The sequence below is a fragment of the Trichosurus vulpecula genome, chromosome 9, assembly GCF_011100635.1.
Source record: "Trichosurus vulpecula isolate mTriVul1 chromosome 9, mTriVul1.pri, whole genome shotgun sequence".
Taxonomy (NCBI): Eukaryota; Metazoa; Chordata; class Mammalia; order Diprotodontia; family Phalangeridae; genus Trichosurus; species Trichosurus vulpecula.
The window spans coordinates 88,585,841-88,608,780 of NC_050581.1; the positions used below are offsets into that span (position 1 = coordinate 88,585,841).

At 37.0% G+C, this 22,940-nt stretch overlaps 1 protein-coding gene across 8 annotated transcripts in view; it reads right to left on the reverse strand.

The window, feature by feature from the left end:
• Positions 1-3,691: 3,691 nt before the first annotated feature.
• The window catches only part of PTPRD (protein tyrosine phosphatase receptor type D), a 220,386-nt gene continuing 201,137 nt past the window's right edge, over positions 3,692-22,940 (reverse strand). For all 8 annotated transcript variants that reach the window (XM_036737982.1, XM_036737977.1, XM_036737980.1 and 5 more), the window contains 7 exons: positions 20,750-21,035; positions 20,052-20,230; positions 19,300-19,426; positions 16,823-16,948; positions 12,632-12,786; positions 8,872-9,007; positions 3,692-3,909 (listed from right to left, as the gene is read on the reverse strand). In XM_036737982.1, coding sequence (XP_036593877.1) covers positions 3,841-3,909; positions 8,872-9,007; positions 12,632-12,786; positions 16,823-16,948; positions 19,300-19,426; positions 20,052-20,230; positions 20,750-21,035 — 1,078 coding nt within the window. In that variant the 3' untranslated portion in view covers positions 3,692-3,840. The remainder of the gene's footprint in view (positions 3,910-8,871; positions 9,008-12,631; positions 12,787-16,822; positions 16,949-19,299; positions 19,427-20,051; positions 20,231-20,749; positions 21,036-22,940) is intronic.

Here is a 22,940-nt window from a genome sequence, read left to right on the forward strand (position 1 = left end):
AACACTGACATTTTTATTAGAATTCATTTGTAACAAATGGAACTTGTGTCAGCAAAGAACTGATTTTCATACAGACGTCTTTCGCCACCAATGTAACGAAGTAAGAAAATAAAAAGCACGCCTTTCATTCTGTAAAACATTTACGCGTACTACTAATTAGAGGTAATTGTATTTTTTTAACAAGCCATTTTACAAGTTATTTTTTTTTTATTTTTCCAGTCGATGCATCCAAAACGAGAGCAAAGAACACAATTTTTATTATCTTTGTAAAGACACTCCAAGCTTGAATGGCAAAGCCACGGGACAGATGGAGAGGATGGATCTGCAGCCTTCTGATATCTGCTGGAGTATCAGGGCACCCAAAAACCCAAAGAAAACCAAAATTTGAAAAAGAAAAATGAGTTGGGGGAGGGGAAAGATTTAAAAAAAAAGAGAGCTCTAAAGAGATAAAAAAATTAAAACAAAACAAAAAAGAAAACAGGAAAGGAAAAAAAGCCACATCATTACTGCAGACTTTTCTTCCTCCTGTTTCCATGTTCTGTGTTATTTACATACACACAAGTGAATTTCAGAAGCGGTTTCTTACAGATGGGTTCAAGTAATAACATTATTGGGTGTAGAATCAATAGGGCAGTGCATAGTACAAAGGTATATAGAAAGTGCAAATCTCCCTAGAGGCCCTTCCCTCCCCCGGCTGTCCTCGCCATTGTCTAACCATGCAAATCATTTTTAAAAAAGAGATAAAATAAAGTTCTGTACAAATCATTTTTATATATTTTGATTTTTTTTTACCATTGTAACTAATTACAAAATTATACATAACTACACATACATAGGTAAATAATAGCACCGTACTGATTATGGTGATGAAATTAATTTTTGAATCTTGGAGAATTATGAGGACCGTAGGTAAAGAAATTTACCTTGGAAATTAAAAAAAAAGAGAGAGAGAATGGCTATACAGAAAAGTACAGAAAATGGAATGCACATCAATGACGCATTTAGGGTGCTGTCTTTAAAGACAATTTCCCGAACAGCAAGATTTCTGGATTAGTCTCCGCCTCTTTTGTCTGTGGTACTTTCCTCGTTCGTTTTGGTCTTGTAATTATTCTTGCCACTCGTTTTTACCAAATGGGCAGAAGTTTTCTGGAGAGACATTGCTCTTAGACTGACAGCTCTGGTGGGCAATGGTCCTTCCGATTCTACATTTCCAAAATGGTGTGTTTCCATGATGCATGTCTGGCTGACTCCCTATGTTTGGCTAAAAGAACATTACTGCACTAAGTTATCTGGCACTTTTAATAACTCTTCAAAGGATACAAATTAAAAGAAAACACAACAATAAAACCACATAGTGCACATTCTTCTCTGGTTCTGATGTAGGTTATAGAGTCTCATTCTGAGGTAGCCTTCTAGATACTTTTTTATTATTATTATTATTATATATATTTTTTTACAAAAGTGCTCAAATACAATGCTTGCAAGTGTTTGGTCTCTTGGATTTCTTTCTGCTAGCAATGGGAAAATATGAAAAAAATAGCCTTATATGTGGAATATACATGCAGTTAAACTCAAACTGTGGTATTATACTTATACCAAACCTCTTTCAGAGTTCCTCAAAAAATTTTTTTTAAAGAGTTGCTTGAAATGGTACAGGACAAGGCAGAAACCAGTACTGTCCTCCATGGCTTCCTACATATTTTCTGGGAAATATTTGATGATGTTTGGCGGGCTTTTCCTCCTACTTGAAAAATCCAAATGCAGTGTTGATGATGCTCTAAAGGTTGCCAATGATGTGTTTCTCCTTAAAACAAATACATCTAGTGCAGTACTACATGTTCCCAATAGCAATACTGGCATTACAAGATTCAGTTCGGAGAGCATATTTGGAAGGGACTATTTGAAGGGAATTAGTAGCCTTGCGTGATGTAGGGAATTATGGAAGGAAATAGGGCCCTGACTATCCAAGTGCTTTGGGCTGGTATTTATTAATTAACTCATTAACATCCCCTACTCAGGTGAAATCTAGGAATGCATTATTACTCAAAGTATTTTTGTACATGTGCTAAAAAGATAATGCTTTAATTGGAAGGTTAACAGATACGAATAACTAATGTAAATACAAACAAAAAGTGAAAAGAAATGCTATTAAAATAGGCATCAATTATAAGGCACTCTAAATGCAAAATTAAAATAAAACCCAGCATTTTCTAGGAATGCTGTATGCCACACAATGTTTCTGACTGAACAGAGCAACATGAGTTTGGCTTTGCCCCTGTTACATATCATAAATGCAAATTCCGTAGCACATACTATAGACAATATACGATTGAATACACTTTTTTTAAACAACTTGATAGTTGATATATTACAACATTCTCCCCTCCTAAAGGGATATGCACTGACCTTTCCCACATGCACACCTCTTATTTAATATTTAATAATATGATTTTTATTGCACTAGAGGGTTACAAATATTGAACTTCATTGGAAGCCTAACAAAATGTTACTTGGGTATGAGTATGACTTTGGGGGCTGGGGTAGGGATTTAGGGGTGAGGTTTGACGACCACTGATGTGCATTCCTCATTTCCCTTAAAACCAAAGTTTTCTGAAATTCAGAAATGTAAAAATGTAAAAAAAAAATAATTGAATGTGGTGTTCTGGATACCTCATCCACCACTTTAAAGAAATCGAATTGTGGAAGAAAAAATAGATAGCTATCTCTGTATTCATGAGAGGATATACTATATGTATATATATATATACATAGACATCCATGAGGAATGGATCTATATATATATATATATCTATATATATATATATATAGCTGTATGTTAGCAGCAGCTTTATACTTTGCGCCTCCCTGTTGATTCCAAAAGAAAACAAAAAACAAACAAAAAAAGAAAGGCAAAACCCAAACCCCTCACTTGGATTATCCAATTAAAATGGGTACTTCCTTGTACAATGAAACTGAACAGAAGTATAAAAGTAATATCTGACAAGACTGTGGTACTGTAGATAAATATAAGACTGCACAAAAATGTGCAAATTTTCAAATTATTTAACATTTCTACAGCAAGATATTACAGATAAGAGTTCTACTGCTTAAAAAAATCTATGATCTTGAAATCAAAAGTGAAGTTATGCAACTTTTGTCTTTAAATTCACTTCATTGAATAATAACCTTTTGTTAAAAAAAAAAGAGGAAAGAAGTTTACACAGTTAAAAATGAAGCACAGGTCAGCAGTATCTTTACAATACTAAAAAACTAAATCAAGGACTTTCTTTTTAAACATTCCCCCCTCCCCTTTCCCCTAAAGTGTTATTATGAGCAGTATGGTGGGAAGGGGTGATGTTGAAGCAGAGTCCATTGGTGTGTTTGTGGTTGTGGTTGATGTTGCTGTAGTTTTAAGAAGCCAGGAAGTGGCCTGCTTAACAAACATCTTGCCCTGAATTGCAGGACTCTCCAGATTTCCCCTTTCATGCAATCCTGGACAAGATGATGGTTCTTTGCAATAATTTCATCTTCCCTTTAATTTCAACCAAAGTTGAATCCTTGAGGTATCTGTAAATGAAATTTTTCAGATGCCTCACCAGTCAGGATTCTCTTTATTATTTTTCAGGTTAGATTATTAAACTGTGAATTCTTGGTCCACATGGAATAGTTTTTTTATTTGTTTTTTTTTCTTTGTTTTTGTTTGTTTTGTTTTTAGTATTCCCACTGATTGGTCTTTAGCTAGAAGTTACAAAGTCCTTCTCCAGCACGGTGTATGGCTCAGAAGAGGCTCTCCAGATCTTAAAAGGCCTGCAGTAAAGATCCAGGTAGGGGCAGGGGATTTTACGTTGCATAGTGATCAAAGCTGCCCAGGTATTCTAGTGCGGCACGGTAGCAGAATTGATACTGATCCTGAAAGAGAAGAAGGTGAGGAGAATGAGAATGTAAAGAAGGCATTAGACTCTGTTCTTTTATCAAAAACCAAGCTTTTTAATGGAGAAGAGAAAGGATGCAGCACGGGTCCTTATGAAGTCAAAACAACCAATCAATTCAATCAATGCAAACAATCAATGGAGTAAGTAAATAAAGTCAGCTTCTATTGCCTGAATGAAGCAGTCAGTTCAAGTGACCAAGTGATCCTGGACATGTGGCTTTACCACTTCAAGTCTCAGTTTCCTCATCTGTAAAATAGGGGTAACCATAACAGTGCAGGTTTACATAGAACTTTGAGGAGTAGGGAGCCATAGTGGACGAGAAGAAAGCCTTGGGGCCCACGACAGAGCAGGATTCAAGTTCTACCACTGATTTTTACTGATTGGGCAGACAAAGGCAAGTGATCTTGCCTTTTTAGTGCCCTCAAAGAACTCTAAGGTACAGTGAGTTATTGATTTGCATAGGTAGAAGAGGATTCCATACTGGGAATTGCCCCATACTAAGGAAACCCAGGGTCTAGACAAATCTCATCAGCATCAGCATCTTTGTTACTGGAATATAACACTGTTTCCCAAAATCTTAAAAACAACAGGTTTAATAGATTTTCCAGACAAAATGCTAAAGTTCTCTCCAAGCTAAATACACAATAAGGAAAAGCCTTCAATTCTAGTAGAAGAACTCAAAATCATGTGGGAATTGGGTGAAACATGTATCATCCTCTCTGCTATGGAAGTGGTCCCCAAGATGCTTTCCATGAGCCTCGCGCAGATTGGTATACATTCCAATATTTCTTCTATTTAATCACAAAAGTAATGTTAGCTACACATGCAAGAGTCTACAGAATATTAAATGTAAAACAGTAGCAGGATAGTGATGTCTCTGATGACCATTTCTGTCTGAACTCCACCAAAAAAGGTGAGACAGAGATAATAACCATAACATAAGAATGAAAAAAAATTATAATATAGCTTTCGTGTTTGCGAAATGCTTTACCTATGTTAATTCAGTTTATGAGATGATGAGACAGGAGATCTTGTTGTATGAAGATGAGCAGAAGAAATGCAAAATGTTTAGCTGGAGAATAGAAGACCTTGTAAGGGCATGAAAGCTGTATTTAAAAGGCTAGCTATGGCATAAAAGTGGAAAGAAAACTGTCTTTGGAGACAAAGCAGCTGCATGTAAATCCTACCTCTGATTCTCACTACCCGTGTGACCTTGGGTAAGAATCTTAATCTTTCTAGGCCTCAATTTCCTCAATGCATGGACCGTAATTAATACACAGAAGCACCTACTATGTGCCAAGCATTGTGCTAAGCACTAGGGATACAAAAAGAGGGAGAAGATAGCCTCTGCCCTCAAGGAGCTCACAGTGTAATGGGGGAGACAACTAGCAAACAAATATGTAGAAAACTATACACAAGAAAACTAGGAATTAAGAGAGAGAAAGCACTAGAATCAAGAGGGACTAGGAGAAGCTCCTTTTAGAAGGTGGGATTTTGGTAGGTACTTGGAGGAAGCCAGGGAAACTAGTAGGTGAAGATGAGGAGGGAGAGCATTTCAGGCATGGGGGACAGACAGCTTGACAAAATGTTCAGAACCGAGAGATGGAAATGTCTTGTTCGAGGAACAGCAAGGAGGCCAGTATCACTGGATCAAAAATATGTGTCAGGGAATAAGATGTCAGAAGACTGAAAAGGTGTGTGGGTGGGTAAGTTATGAAGACCTCTGAACACCAAGCAGAGGTTTTTATACTTGACTCTGGAGGCAACTGGGAGCTACTTGAAATTACTGAGCAGAGACGTGGAATAGTCAGACCTGTGCTTTAGAAAAATCAGTTTAGTGGCTGAACTGAGGATGGACTGGAGTGGTGAAAGACTTGAGGCAAGCAGACCCACCAGCAATTACTGCAATAATCCAGGTGTGAAAAGATGAGTGTCTGCACCAGAGTACTGGCAATCTCAGAGGAGAGAAGGGGGCATATTTGAGAGATGCTTCAAAGGTGAAACTCACAGGTCTTGGCAACGGATTGGAAATGGGGGGTGGGGTGGGGCAAGAGACAGTGAGGAGTCAAGAATGACCTATGAGATTCCTTCCAGCTGCCAATCTATGACTCCATGATCCTAATTCTCTTTGGTTCTGTACAAGGTAAAAGTAGGGACAATGTGTGGGTACAAGATGCAGAGAGACAGATTTAAGGTCAATAAAAGGAAAAACGATTATAGCACCCAAACTTGGAATGGACTGTCTTAGGAGGCAGTGGTTTTCCCCTCCCTGGAGCTCTTCAAACAGAGGTCTGGTGTCCAGTTGCCAGTGATGCTGTAGAAGGGATTTCCTGTTCACGCATGCATTGTATTAGGCAGTGTGGAACAGTGGAAAGAGGACTAGATATGGGATCAGAGATCTGGGTTTGAACCACCAATTTTGTTATTTACTACCTGTATGTCCTTGGGTAAATCCTCTCACCTTTCTAGGCCTCAGTTCCTCAGGTATACAATGGACTAGATAGCCTTTCAAGTTCCTTCTAGCTCTAAATCTGGCTTGCTATTACCTCTGAGATTCTATAAGCTCAAGTTGAGAGAAAAAAACCAGATTCGTTTGTCTTCTGCATTACTTCAAACAGACTTTAAATCATAAAATAAAGTTCTTATTGGGAGAGTGGTACCATGATGCCTGTAAGCGAAATCTCCAGTCTCCTTTTTGATGAACATAAATAAATGAATGAGGCTGTTGGAATCCAGGGAGCATGGATAGCAGGCCATGGCAATCATTTGTACTATGGCCTGGACCTTCCATGCCCTCATGGAAAGGCATTTCATTTTATTCAATCTAGATCGCCATGAAAAGGCTTCAGGCGATCGGCTGCCCCGACACAAACAATCTGCTTCATTTCACATAATGCAACTTGATTGCTAGAGGTCTGTATCATAAAGACCTGAATGAAAATAACACAGAGCATGAAATAATCCTGATTTTGATGAGGAAGAAAACTGTTATTTCAAAGAGGGCCAACGCATTATAGCAGAGAGGGGACAAAGAATAGAAGACAAAGGCTCCTGCTGCAGGCGTGGCAATAGAAAAATAAATAAATGAAATAATAAAAGCAAGATTTTTCTGATAAACTTAAAACATATTTCCAGGAACCACTGGGGCTGAAAGTGAGTATCTTTCATTTGTTTAAATGTGCTTTTATTTTGTACAGTAAAAATGGTCATGCAAAATAAATGGAATTCACTTTTCAATTTTGTCACAGTGAGTTAGTTACTTGGTTAAGTGGACTTTTGAGAGTTCTAATTTCTTTTTTCTTCCTTAAATTCCTTAGGCTGCTTTAATAATTTTTTCATTTCTGATCCCAAATTCTGGCACTACTATTGCAGACTGTATGAGAGACTATCTGGCGGATATTCTTCAGACAATTACAATGAGACATTTCCTTATAAACAGTTTCCTTCTGAGCATTATTCCTCACATCATCTTTTGAGATAGTAGGGCCAGTAGGTCTGGTTGATTAAAACACCATTTAATGCCATTCTATGAGTCACCAAATCATCTGCATATATACCAATAGACTGGAAAATGAGGGGGTTTACCTAGTACAAAACATGACCATAAAGGTATTAAAGATGGAAAATGGAGGAAAAAAACCCTCCTTCACAGGGTTGATGCTTAAATGAGACAAAGTAACCAAAATGCTTTGCAAAGTTTGAAATGCTATAAAATGTCAGTTTCTTTTCTTATCATCATCCCCATCATCATCATCATCTTCTTCATTTCAACCTTTATTTTTTTTCCACCACGGTTCAGAAAGAAATGGTCTTTTGAGAATTTGATGATATCTGGATAAATTTTTATAACATCTTGCTCCTATTAGTCACTTAAAATTATTGTTCTACAGATTATTGCAGAAGGTGGCTAAAGTAATTTTTTATTTTGTTTTTAGCTGAGTTAAAATATTAGGATATGGAAAGCTGACCCTCTGTAGACTTCCTGAAAGTTTAGCTGATATAACAAGACTGGGAGACAGAAAAAGAGGGTTGCTATCAGCAGTACCTCATCCTATTCCCATATGATGGTGGTCTCTTCTTTTAGATCTTTATAGTTTGAAAGCTTTTTATTCCATTTAGCTTGGAGATTATGACCATCTGGTATGACCATGTCTATTAAAAACACTGTTCTCGTGATTGTGAGAAATAATTCTGTCTCTGATAATGGCCTATTTTCAGTGCAGTTCAGCAGTGGAACTCTCCTGGATATTTTCAGGTGTGAATTTATACAATGGGGACCTCTCATCTATCAGTGCACAAGAGATTGTGAACTTCCGATGTATAACTTTAGCTACTAGATCATATCTTGCTAGGTATTTGACAGGTGCTACATTTTTATTACAGCCTTCAGTGGCATGTTGCAGTTTCTACAATTACCTTTCATGTTCATTTTTTCTCCCCCTCAGGACAACCCTTCTGTAATTGCTTGTGGCAGTGACCTGGTCTTGAATTGTCATGAAATAAATATCACTGCTTTCACAAACAAGTTCACATGATTCATCCTCTGCTCTGAAGCTTTTCCGTCGACCTACTGTTGATTCTGTTCATTCATGCAGATGTCAACTATGGTGGGGACTTTTGGTTCTATTCTCGTATCTTAGTCATTTCACAGACTCTATCCAGAAGTAAGCCACTTTTAAGTTTTATTTTATTATCTCAGTCCTCTCATCTTTTTCAATGAGGTTGAGATAAAAAAAATCATGTTTTATTATTTTAAAAATGTGTCAGATATGCCACTGAGAATGCAAAATGACACAGATCTACCAGAACTCCCTTGGGTGGGTGTCTGTTGCAAATGTCTCCTATGTGTCATTGGCTTTCTTAAAGGGAAGATTGGAGTTTGTTTCTTGTGAGATTTGATACCACCTGTCTTCCCCAAATGCAGACAGTCTTTACTCACCTCTGTCTGTACCATGGCTGGCCGTTGTGTCCTTAGCATTTTGACAGTCTGGAAGATATCTACAACACCTTCATATCTCATTCTTTCCAATACAATGCTCAGTGTTATAAAGACACCTGTTCTTCCAACACCCGCACTATAACAAGAATAGAGTACAAGGTTAATCAATGGGAAACTCTTAGATGTTGTCACTTACTTTAGAGGTATATATAACACTTATCACAATAGTTTGCACAAACCAGAGAAGGAAGTCTTCACAGAAAGGCCTGAAAAGTATGAAAACTTTGCATGAAATTTAATAAGGTCTCACAAAAATAAACCAATAGGGACTGTTCTTGGGCAAATGCAAAATGATGTTCCATGTAAGAATAAAAGACATATGATTTCATCAGCATAGGAAACTCTTTAAGAAAAATTTCCAAAAACACATATCTCAATCAGTCTATGATTTAAGAGAGAAGTCTTTTTAGTTACATGAGGCATATAGAGGTAAAGTAACTTGCCCAGAGTCACATATCTAATAAGTGTCAAACCCTGGATCTGAATCAATATCTTACTGACTCTATGCCTCACAGGCCATCCGATATCCCATACTGCCTTTTATATGCGGTAACAGTGATTAAAAGCTCTAAAATACTGCAACCCTCTGAGAGTCACATTGGGTCATTCTGAAATAACTCAGCAATTTTTTAAAAAAACTACAATACAATTGGTTGGCAGACAGTATACAAAAAATGGAGGCTTCAATATGTCATTCTTATAGGCTGTATCTGTGGGCCCTGAAATTACACTTGATTATTCCATGTTTTAAAACTAGAACTGTTGGTGGGTCAAGTGAGTTAATAAGGGCATAAGGGTGATGACTACCTTTAGGATATCTTTGCTAGTACTTAATTTCTTGGGGGAATCTACTTTTATATGAGTCAGGACACACACACACACACATCTACATAATACACGTACCCATCACACCTGCATATGAAAAAATAGCCAAGGACACAGAGTAAACAAAATTCACTGCTGATTTTGAGGAGGGAAAGGGCATTTCACAGGAGTTAAAATACCAGAATTCTCTTTGTTGTATGTGCAACATTTTTTTTGGTATTTTCTACTTTACCCACTCCTCCTTTTTTTCCTTATTACTTTAAGATAACTCTTCAGAATCTTTCCAGAAGCAAGAGAAGGAAATTAATTCATAGCTGTACCCTTAAGAAGCAAGGAAGCATCTGGAGGCTTAGGTAATGAGGAAAACAGTGAATAATATGAAAAATCTCTACATTTTCAGATACTAATTAAGCAGCATGTGTAACGCTTGGGTACAGTCTGTAGAAAACGGATGGATTCATTTACTTTGGGTTGTAGCTGATGAGCATATACAAATAGTGTGGCGTCTCTTTGTGCAAGATCTTTCTAAAGAGTCAAAACAGAAATGTTAAGTGATGCTTCTAATCTTTCTGGCATTCTTTCAAAAGTAGCCTGCTCTGCTGACCGGCAGATGAGGCTTTTCTGTTGAGAAAGGTTAATTGATCATTTCCTGAATAATCCAGATGGGTCAAGAGGATGGTACTAAAGTGGAGCTACCCTCATCTTAGTTTTGGCTGCACAGACATAACTGCAGTATTTTAGACTTTCCTCCTAAGCACTGAGTGACCTAGTTAATTAACTAGTTAATTTGTGTGTTAAATTTACATATAAATAATAAAAACTTAGTGGTAGTTTCTGGTAATATAAAGTTCCTTGAAGGCTAGAATTGTTTTTTTTTTTTTTGTATCCTTAGTCCCCAGTGCAGTTCCACAGAAATACAGTAATTAGTACTTAATGGGTGTTAGTTGAGAGAAAGCATTAGGGAATGGCTAAACAAAGTATGCTACATGAATGTAATGGAACATTGAGTGAACTATAAGAAACAAGGGATTCAGAAAAGTAAGTGAGAAGCTATATGAACTGATGCAGGATGAAATGAGCAATACAAAGAGAACAATATGTACAACGTTATAGGAAAGAACAACAAAAAAAGCAGAATGGAAAATTGCCTAATTAGAATGGCCAAGGTTGACCCTAGAAGGGAGTCAAGGAGTCCCTCCTTCCTCATAGAGCTGGGGGACTATGGATGTAGGACACCAATTATACTGTCAGATGTGGTTAATGTGTTGTTTAAGTTTTGTAGAATTGACTTTTTCTCTTCCTCTTTTAAAATCTTAATTGCAAGACTGCTGGGTACATATGCTGGGTACAAGATGAGGGAAGAATGTATTTAGAAATAAAGGTTAAATAAAAAAAAAACAAATGATGTCAATAGCAATAAAAGATTAATAAATTTTTAAAAACAAATACTTATTGGAGTGAATGGTCCTAGAATTACTGTGTCACTAAGACATAGCCTGCGTCCTTAAGACATAACCACATTACAGTGCAGTAGCATAAATGATAATTACAGTGCCTAAGAAATAAGGCATTAGTCTGAAGCTACTGAACATCTTTAAGAACCAAGTATTGGTCAAATCAGAGCTTTTCAATAATGATACCACAAAGCATCAAATTTGGTGATGTCAAAGGCAGATTAGATACCAGAGGCAAGGGTTAAAATGACAATAGAATGTTGAGGCAATTATCCAGACAAATTTAAAAAAAGGGATCTGGTCAGTTTTTCTGTCAGTTTTGATTAAATTCAGTGTAAAGTTACCTAGCCCTTCTTATCCCTTTGATTGTGTAGAGATAAACAAAAGATTTCTGAATAACTGGACTAGGAAGCAAAACACTCCAATAAAGCAGGTTTGTCCTTATGATATATTGTGTTTATTCTGCTAAGAACGATACCTTTACGGAACAATATTCATATGTAAAACACTGATTGAATCTGAGGAAAAAAAAGTTAAAGATTAAAAATAAAGATTCCATGTTAATGGAACCTCAAGGTATGATATAAATTGAATAAAATGAGATATTCCTTTAATATGATGTTTTAGTGTGCAAATCTAAAAAAAAAAAGTACCATGAATATCCTTTTCAAAGAGCTTCCTTCCCTTTTTTTCATTAATTCAGATAACTCAAACTAGAAAATGCTGCGGAAACTATTAGAAATAACTAATTAGGAGAGGCTCCATTTTCTGATACTGTAACAGTTTTCAATTTGACAGTCAATGTAACTGGTATAGTGTTCAAACTGTACAATGGGCAAGCAGTGACAATTGTGGAGTGCTTGCTTTTTATGAGTACTCCTGAAAGATATTTGTTAGAGTGAAGGAATGTGTGACTGTGAATTTAAAAAAAATTCTCAAAATATAAACCAGTGGAGCTTTCAAGGAAAAATCTAGCCCCACTTCCTATTCTATGCATATTATTCTCAGAGAAAACAAATCATTTTCAGGAATCTTCCAATTTCACCAGAAGATAGAGGAATAGGTACACTGCCTTTACTTTCATAATACATAATACATTTTCAAGATCTTAATTGTAAATTCACTGTAACAACCTGCATAATATTCACATGTATTAGACACAGACTCTTATTTTCTTCTTTTTTTGTTTTTTTGGAGGGGGCAAGGCAGGGCAATTGGGGTTAAGTGACTTTCCCAAGGTCACACAGCTAATAAGTATGTCAAGTGTCTGAGTTCGGATTTGAACTCAGGTTCTCTTGACTCCAGGGTCAGTGCTCTTACTCACTGTGCCTTCTAGCTGCCCCCAGACTCTTATTTTCAAAGGTAACCATGCCTTTGATCATAAAAAAAGAAAATTAATTTACCACTGATTCACAACTTACCTGCAATGGACTGAGATAGGTCCATCTTGTCCAAACTGCTCCTTTGTTTTATGTACTTGGCCAATGAAGTCAATGAACCCCTCTCCAGATTTTGGCACTCCTTGCTCTGGCCAGTCAGTGAACTGGAATTGCCTTACTGTTCGGGACTGACCGTCCTTTACAGGGATCACGTGCCAGAAGAAAGAAAGGTCCAAGATGATTCCATGTCATAGCAGCAGTCAGAAAGGGTTAATTATTTTGTAAAGGACAAGGGGTGGGAGGAGAAAGGAAGACAGTTAGGAACATATTTAATCAGAAGTTTCTAATCACAATTCCTGATGAGCTGGGCTTTTGCTCAAACAACCAATGACATGCACACTTGGCTCACATATGTAAGGATGCAATCTCATTAACCACTATCACTTCCAGTTACACATTTTAAGTTCCCATTAAACATGGAGGTTTTCATTCAGCTTCGTGACTTTCCCTTTCTCACTGAAATCAGTAGACCATTTGGCTGGAACCATAGAGAAGCAAAACACACATCCATATTTCTTTAAGCATGCACACTGCTAAAAAGTGTCAAAATCTAAGTACAGAGGCCAGGCCTCTCACATATTTATAACCAGAAGAACACACACTCCAGACCAAAGATTTCACTCATATCACTGTAATCCCAAATAAGCCGGGCTCGCTCATTTTCTGGTATTGTCAAACTGCAAATGATGACGTTTAAGGATCTGACACAAACTGAGTAGCTGCTGTTAACCTTCATGCCTCCAGGATACCCCACACGTCTTGAAGGCATCCTGTTTCCAGCCATGACAGAGTAAAGAGCATATGTTATGTCACTGTGCCTTTAAGCAGGAAGTAAGGCATCTTTCAAGGAGAGAAAAGAGAGCATTAGCAACTAAATGCTCTGTCCTGAAAATGGACTTCTGCAGGGCTGACCTCATGAATCACCCAGTGCTCATTGGATAAATAATGTGGAAGAAAACAGACAAACAAACAAATGAATGAACAAACAAACAAAGGCAGAATGAAGGCTAGAGGTAAAAAGATTCTTTCTTTTCCAAAATGATTAAGCATGATTGCTCTGACATTTGAAATATAGGTCACTTTAAAAGATAAGGAAAAAGGTCTCTACTGTTTCCTTCTGGAGATTTTCCTTCCCTCTGTCTCTCTCTGTGTCTCTCTCTGTCTCTGTCTCTGTTCCTCTCTAAAGCTACTGCCTTCAAACTTTAAGATGTAGTAATAGGACTGACTATTTCTCAGGAAATCTATCTGACTTCGCATAGGAAGGAATAAGAAATATATTTGTCGCCTTCTCACTACCACTGTTTGGGGATTGGGGGGAAGGGAAACCTTTCAAAATCTGTGCAAATGAATGAAACTTCATTTGTGAGGGTCATTCTAATTCTGAGGCCCAGGTATGTTTAACCTTCCCAGGATGTAGGCAAGATGCAATGCTGATAAATGTTTTTCCTTTGGCCTCAGTGCAAGGAGGGTAGCTTGGAGAGAGATGGCAATGGATCAGCAAAGTTGACAATTTCCACAGGAACCAGATGTGATGCATGCTTCAGTAGCTGCCTTGAGTGATTAGGGAGGCTCCATCAGCTAGGTAACAAAACCGAAAAGTGGGGAACTAACCATTTGGTCTAATACTAACTGATGGTGAGTTTCTGCAGGAGCCAATTTCCCCTTCATTGTTTCAGGAGTAACAAATGCTCTGGTTCCCTTGATCACAACATTAAATTTACAGAAGGGCTTGGAAGCGTAAGAAAGGAGGCTAGGTAATATACGGTAATATTTGTTCTGTCTTGGACATCCTGGGGATTTAGTTTCTGACTACTGTTCCTACTAATGGCTACAGGAACCATATGAGTAAATCTTTACAGTATGGAAGAGAAATCACATGACTCCATTTAAAGGTTACCTGTTTAGTAATACTCTAGCCTTGAAAGTCAACGTGCTTTCTAAATAAGGAAGTTCAGATTAGAAATAGCAGGAATAAAATCAGAGAGTACTGCAGCATCTATGAAAGATACAAAATCCTGGGAATCTCTTTTTGAAATGTGAGGGAATTTTTTTCTCTTTTATTATTATTTCTTAAAATTTTATTTATGGAATAAAACAAGTATTTCCATAACACAGTATAATGAAACAGATGATTGTGCATGAAACTGCAAATCTATCATGTACAACTTGCCATTCCTTTTAAACATATAAGAAAGTTATCCCGTGAAGAAATTTCAGTTCAATCTATCTTACCGATTTCACCTGGGTTTGCTTTAAGCATGACTAGATTTGTGATTGAGGGGAAGAGGCAAATTTTTTTTATGTTTGGGGCTCTGGTTCATGTTCCTTTGTTGATTAGCACCTCTAAATATATTCCACCTCTAAATGACTTGCACTTATAAACATTTTCTAATTTTGAAAGGAAGCATGGAAATTTTACAATCATGTTGAAGGGTTATCAAGGCTTTGGGAAAAGATAATGATATTAACAATGAACACCTCTACATCTTTGAAGTTTATATATATATGTGTATGTGTATATATATATATATATATATATATATATATATATATATATATATATATATATCTTTATATATGTATATACACACATATATAAATACACATATGCATATTTGTATATGTATTAAATTTGATTCCCACAATAGACCGGTTGGGCAGATATCTTAAATGTTATCATCCACATTTTATAGATGGAGAAACGATGACTTTGAGAAGTTAAATGACTAGACGAAGAGCATATAGGCTGGTAGAGTTGGAACTCAAACTCAGTTCTGAATCCAAGTCCAGCGACTGTACGGTTGTATCAGATGGCCTTTCTCAGACCAAAGCAGATGAAGTAGCAGGTTCAAATATAGTCAGTTTCAGCACAGTTAAGATTTTAAACTTTCTGATTCAGGGATCCTGTTCACTTAGGCCAACAAAATTGCTTAACATTAAAAAAAAAGTTATTAAAAAAATTCCTCAAGTCATGTGAACATGTTGGTTCCCCTCGCATAATCCCTGTTCCCGGGGGGGGGGGGGTTTGGGGGGGGAGGCTGAGGCTGATAGGTCACTTCGCCTTGGGAATTCTGAACTGCAGGAGGGTGTCTGAACCAAGGCTGGCATCAATATGGTGGACCCCTGGGAGTTGGGTGATCAAAAGCTGCCAGAGCAGAGAACTGGCTTAAGTCTGAAATGGAGCAGGTCAAAGCTTCCTTGCCAGTCAGTAGTGGAACTGGGAATCTGAGTGGCATTGCACCTTCAGCTTGAGTAAGATAGGGAGGCCCAGTCTCAAAAACAAAAACAAAAAAAAAACAAAACCAAAAAACAAACAACTAAAACAAAAACAAAAACAACTTTGGGTCAGTTTCAAAGCCAGGTTTGGGGGATTAGGAGATAATCTTCTAACATGATGTCTGGTTGAGAGATTTGCTTTCCAGGAAAACAAACAAACATATTAAATTAAGCACTCTATCCTGGTGTTCTAGTTCACTATCCTACCCTAACAATTCCAAAGACACAGCAAAGCTTTGGAGTGATTCTGCTACCCTATAATGCCAGTTCGAAATCGTGATTTGGAAGTGGCCAGACAGAACATCTCACCGAGAGTGGAGTCTTAGAATCAGCCTAAGATAAGAAATGTAAAATAAAAATTAGCCAGCAAGGGTCATGCATGGATGCATAGTTCTTGTGGACAGACACATTAGAGCACTGAGGAATAAACCATGCCAGGGAGCAAATTAGAATGTTCAAAGACTGTCAGCTTTTTAAAAGAATGCTATTTGCTCTGCAGTTTTAAAATCAGACCAAATTAACCTTCCTGCTCACATGACCTACAGGGTTTTACAAAACAACAACATATTTATAGCCGTAAGTGATGAAAAAGGCAAAGAAAGCTCCAAAAAGAGCAAGAGAAGGTGAATGGAAGTACAACCTTCCAAATCAGTAAATGCTTTCTAGCACAAACACTTACAAAGTGCAATCCCAAACTTGCGCTGCCAGATGTTAAGTCTGAAATAAAGCCAACCTCTGGTTTTTGTGTAGAGTTTGCCAAAGAGAGGACAGGTAAGCATAAAAAGGGGAAAGAAGGGAGGAGGGAAAGAAATTGAGAGAGGGTTGGGGGGAAGGAGAGAGAGAGAATGGAAGAGAAGAAAAGCGGAGAGCTAACTAGATGAGACCTTGTTAACTTACCCTGGCATCTGTGACCTTGAATTCTCTTAGGATATACTGTGGCATATTGTACTCAGCCATTGGATCTACCACAAAGTACTGATACCTCGCTGAACGTTCTGCAGGCCAATACTGGTGACATTTTTCCTAAAAAGAGACAGAGGTTATTTAGAAAACCCTAAATATACAAAATGGCCACCGAAGGGCATTTTTATAATCCCACCTCTTTAAAGTAAATTTACAGTAGGTAGACACGGGCAAGGTACAGCAAGGAAAAGTAACTACTTCCATTCACTCACAAGGACAACTTACTGGACTAGAATAACAACTTGAAACAAATGTGATTTTTTTAAGACAATGTGACAAACCCCTTGCCAAAGCTGGGAAAAATAAGGTCCCTCCGGTGCTCAGCTTCAGTACCACCTTATACGTGAGGTATTTGCTTATCTGTACATACTCATTTCCTCCCACAGAATAGAAGGTCCTTGAGGGCAGGGACTGTTTCATTTTTATGTTTTTATTTCCAGAACCTAACAAAGTGACTGGCAAATGATTATTGAATTGTACCGAACAGCTCCAGCAATGGTCAGCTTGAGGTTACAAGTCATCGTAAGAGGGGAAAGAAAGAAGCATTTATATAGTACCTTTTATGGACCAGGCACTGTGAACTTTGCAAATATTATTTCATTTGATCCTTACAATAATCCTGGCAGGTAGGAACTATCATTATCCCCATTTTATAGTTGTGAAAACTGAGGCAAACAGAGGCTAAATGACTTTCCCAGGGTCACACAGGTAGTAAATGTCTGAGGCTGGATTTGAATTCTGGCCTTCCTGGCTTCAGGCCCAGTGCCCTATCAGCCACCTTGATGTCATAAAATGTTATTACTATAAGGGATCTTGGAACTCATCTAATCCAATTCTCTCATCTGACAGATGATACGTACAGATATTTATACATTTTCATTCGAACCTCATATGATCGCTACAAAATAGTTACTATAGGTATTATTATACTGATGTTCAGAAATACTATATGATTAGTCCTATATCATAGAGATAGCACTTGGTGGAGAGGGAAATGAACCCAGTTCTACATATCTCTAAGTTTTAAGTTATACCTTATTGACTCGTCATTGAGGAAATCCGGGGAGATTGTGGTTGGCTCAAGTTTAAACAGAGAGTTTAGTGGTCAGTCAGAATGTCAATAAACATTTATTAAGTACCTGCTATGTACCATGCACTTCTGAGTACTGAGAATACTAAGAAAGGCAAAAGACCTGATCTCAAGAAACTCACAATCTAATGGGGGAGACTACATGCAAACAGGTATGTACAAATAAGGCACAGACAGAAGAAATTAGAAATAATCGTCAGAAGGAGGAAGCCAGGAAGTGGGATAAGGAGAGAGAGATTGGCCTTCACTGTCCACTACACTGATTTTTACATAAAGCGGACCAATATCTAGGTAGCTAGATGGAGCAGTGGATACAGCGCCGGGCCTGGAGTCAAGAAAACTCCTCTTGCTGAGTTCAAATCCAGCCTCAGACACTTACTAGCTGTTCACCCTAGGCAAGTTGCTTAACTCTGTTTGCCTCAGTTTCCTCATCTATAAAACAAGCTGGAGAAGGACATGGTAAACCACTTCAGTATCTTTGCCAAGAAAACTCCAAATGGGGCCATGAAGAGACAGACATGAAAGAAAAATGATGAAACAACAAAATCCACATCTACCAAAATATGTGCAAAAGAAAATTGTGTACCTCTTGTACAACCTGGCAAATTTGAGAGGGGATGGAAAGAGTATTATCAGCCTGAAGAAAGGCTTGATTTAATGGATGCATTGATGATAAACTCAGTTATCAAGTTCTCTACATAGGAATCTTAACATTTTTATTTATTTACCCCTCTTGCAAGACCACATGATTATATAATTTAATACCACCAAATATTCTCAGCTTGTCCAAAAGAAAGGTTTATAATGACACTAGGGATGTGGGAACAGCAACAGAAACTAAAAGAATACACTGACCATCTAATCATCTGTTTCTGCAGTTCTGTTCCAATGGAAATCAAACACTAAGGAAATTGATGACTTTTGTCAATGAGAAATCCACACAATTAAATGGCCCAGATGGGTTTTTGAGCACACCACTTTTTCAAAGGGCTCAGTAGTATAAGGGACCTCAGAGATAATGTAGTATAAACTCTTCTTTTTAGAGATGGCAAAAGTGAAATCTGGAGAGAGGAACATGACTTTCCTAGGGCCATATGGCAAGTAAGTGGCAGAGCAAGGCCTCAAATCTTAATGATTTCAAATCCAATGTTTTTTCCTACTATACTATGTTGTGCCCCAAAGACAATATGTGTCTAGAGTGGAAAAAAACAAAAACAAAAAAGGAAGGCAACCTGATAAGATTGTTCTGTTTAGATCTCACTGTCTTGACTTGAGGTAGCATTCTTACGAAGAAACATATTTTCAGGTGTAATATACTCACTCTGCCCATTTCTCGGAGTTTGGTGAGCATCACAACAATTGTGGAGTTGTGTTCCCACAGCATCCGCCAGAAATCTTCAGTTGTCTCTGCCAAAGGTCCCTGTGTTGCTATGTAAGCTTTTTGTTGCCTACATTTAAAAAAAAAAGGAATGATAAAAGATGATTAAAACTCAAGAGAACGTGTAAAGCTCACTTTTTGTATGTAAACATTACTCTGAAACCTGCTTATAATAAAAATGAAAGACATATTAATGGCAAACACATTAAATTCCTATTAAAATTGTTTAATCAAACAATAGCTGTTTTAATTTTTAGTACTTTGCAAAGAAAATTGCTTTGTTAATATTATGATGTATGTCTTTATCATTATTATTTAAATTTTAATGCAACTCTAATAGCTCAATTTTGTGTGTCATACAAAGCACTTAAGAAACACTTAGTTGTGCTGCTTCGTGTCTAGAAATGACTGTCATACAATCTATTAAGTTTATGAATTATAGTACCAAACGGTTTCTTTATTAATCCCTTTTACAAGCTTCGGCAAAGAGGCAGTGGGAGGCTAGAAGGGAAAATCCACGGTTGCATTCTTCTTAACTTTTAGTAAAGTCAATGAAAAAACTGATCTCTAGAAATGGGATGCTGACCTCAGCAGAAATAATGTGGTGCTGCTACTTTAAATTTATCACAGCTCTGAAACTAGGGCACATGCAAATGTCAAAAGTTTCACTGTATCAGGAGAGTAACTGTAAGTACCTGTATCCATCAATAAAGCTGGCATTGATGTAATCAGATCCTTCCACCCCTCGGATTGGCTGCAGGCATACCCTTGTGGATTCATATGGCATAATATTAACAAGGCGATTTTTGAATTTATTACATGGAAGATTGGCACTGATGAATCTTGAAGTGTGAGCTTTAGAACTAGCTAGACGCTGTTGAAGAGAGAACAAGGAAAGTGTGACTAAAACAATTTTAGCATGTGGTTTGATTGTCATGAACCCAAGACTTCATTCTGGAACAGTAAAGCCTTCTTTCTACTTTAGATTACCTATCTGTTCAGACCACATTACATTTCACCTACACAGAGACGATGAGTCCCTAAAACCTGCTGAATTTTTTTTAGCTAGGATGATTCTTAAATTAAAGTATGTTACAAAAAATGATCAACCGATTGTCTGCCCTCACAAGCTTACATTTTAACACTCACTTGCCCCATTAAAAGGCCCATGGTGAATTGGTTGGGAATTTTGCTCCCCTAAAAACCTGTTTATGGGTAGGTAGGAGCAGAAAAAATATTCCAACAAGTCACACACCTCTCAATAGAATAGGCCAAATAAAAACTTACATTCTTTTTGCACATTTCACTTTCTAGCTTGAGAAAGGTTGCCTCTAACCACAACCTAACAGTAATATCAAACAGTTACCCAGGCCCATCATGCACAACACCATACCTTAAATTCCAGTTCCATTCCTGTGACATTCTCTCCTGTCTCTATTTGTGTCAGCTTCTGAATATATGCATACAAGTTTCTAGCTGGCACTTCGGTATTTCCACACGTCACTGCTTCTAACAATGCATCATGGATAAAGATGTATTGGTCCTCCGTTTGAACCATGTAATTCCTCTGGGCTCTCATTAAAGTTACGTGACCATAAATGTCTACAGTTTTTTCATGCTTTATTCTCTCTAACATGGCATCTATCACGATGAAACAGCCAGTCCTGCCGACTCCCGCACTGTAAGAGAAGGGAAGACAAAAAAACAAACAAGCCTCTTCAATAAAAAAAACTAAGGGAGTGATAGGTAATGGTGTTTTTACAAGTAGGAGAATGTTGAATTACCTTTGAAACCCATTGATTCTACTCAATTACATGTTTTTAAAAGTCCCTAAACTTTCTGTGATCTCAGTGCACCAAGGTGTCAAAAGCAGTAAGAGTAAAGGGGAAGCAAACAAAGTTCTCTGCTATCCACTGACCAGTCTATCCAAATGTGAAGAGGCTCATCCCAGAGGATAAATGCTTCAGGCTATGGCAGCCTATGAAACAATTCATAAATGAGTTCTTTGAATATGCAAAACCTCTATGGAATACTCTGCTTGACTATTACAAAATCCAAAATATAGACCTCGGTCCATGGCCATGTTTATATTTGCAAATTGGGTAAGGAAATTAGGAAACTAACCAGGCCCCATTTTGAAAAAATAATTCAGGTCATTTCAGTTAAAAAAAACTACAAAGAAATAAATTTTTCATTGTGAAAGATTTCATGTAGTAAAACTTCAAGGAGGTGGTTCTAAAAGCTCAAATAGGCCTATTTTTGCTTACAAGGAAAAGTTTAATGTCTTAATTATTAAAATCCATGTAGCCCTAATTAAGATTTTAAATTTTTATCCTATACTAAAAATGAAGGAAAACAATACTTAATAGAAGCAACTTATGCAATCATAAAAGATTGGGGGTACATTTCCTGTTGTTTTTCTCCCTTAAGTTTTTGGGAAACACTGCTGAATAAACTTCATAATTCCAGATGAAATTCAAGAACTGTGGATGAGAAATTTAAACTTTTACTTTTTGTTACTGAAAATGCTCTGGGGAGTTCCTTAAATGCCATTACTGATAAACTGTTAGGTAATTTTCCAGTTGCTGAAAATATATTCAAAGGTGGTTGGGAAAGTCAGAAAAGCACAAAACTAGACAATGTCCCTAGTTCTGAAAAGGCAAATTTTACTCAACTGGATAAGATTGTTAGATGGTTCATATATTTGGAAAAAACCAAATTTCCTTTGGTGATTTGGAGGATGAGAGAATACTAAGAAAAAATACATTTGTCATCCTATACATTACAGGTCATAATGGCATACTTCATATTTGCATAACACTCTATAACTAAGGCCAAGTGCATGGTATTTCTAATTGTACCACGATTCTGCAATGATTACTTATGTTGTATATGACCCTGTAAGTGAATTCATTCATTCTTTTTTTTCCTCTCTTCCTTCCTTCCTCTTTCTTTCTTTCTCTCTTTCTTCCTATTTTTCCTTCTCTCTTTCTTCTTTCCTTTCCTTCTCTCTTTCTCTCTTCCTCTCTTTCCCTCCCTCCCTCCTTCCTTCCTTTCCTCTTTCCTTACTCTTTCTTTTTCTTTCTTTCAACATACACATATAATCAGGTATATTTAGAATTACTATGTCATTATATATAATATATTGCTAATATAGTATTATTATTGATTATATATTATATTAATTTAACACTAACATGATATTAATATACTTAATTATATTATTATAAATTATATTATTTTATAAAACCATATGTCATTTTGCAAATGAATATATACACACACATTCATTAAACATGTATGTATGTATAAACTTTTTAAAATACCAAGATCCCCTAGGTCCATTTGATGATAGTGACGACTTACATTTATAGAATACTTAACAATCCTAAGCATTTTATATAGATAGTTTCACCTGAAAGACGACATGGCATATCAGAAAATGTGCTGGTCTCAGAGTCAGGAAAATCTGGTTTCAAATCCTGGCTCAAACACTATATGATATTTCTGGGAAACTCCCTAAATCTCTGTGGATTTCAGTTTCCTCATCAGTAAAATGAGATAACAGCATCTACCCTTAAAGG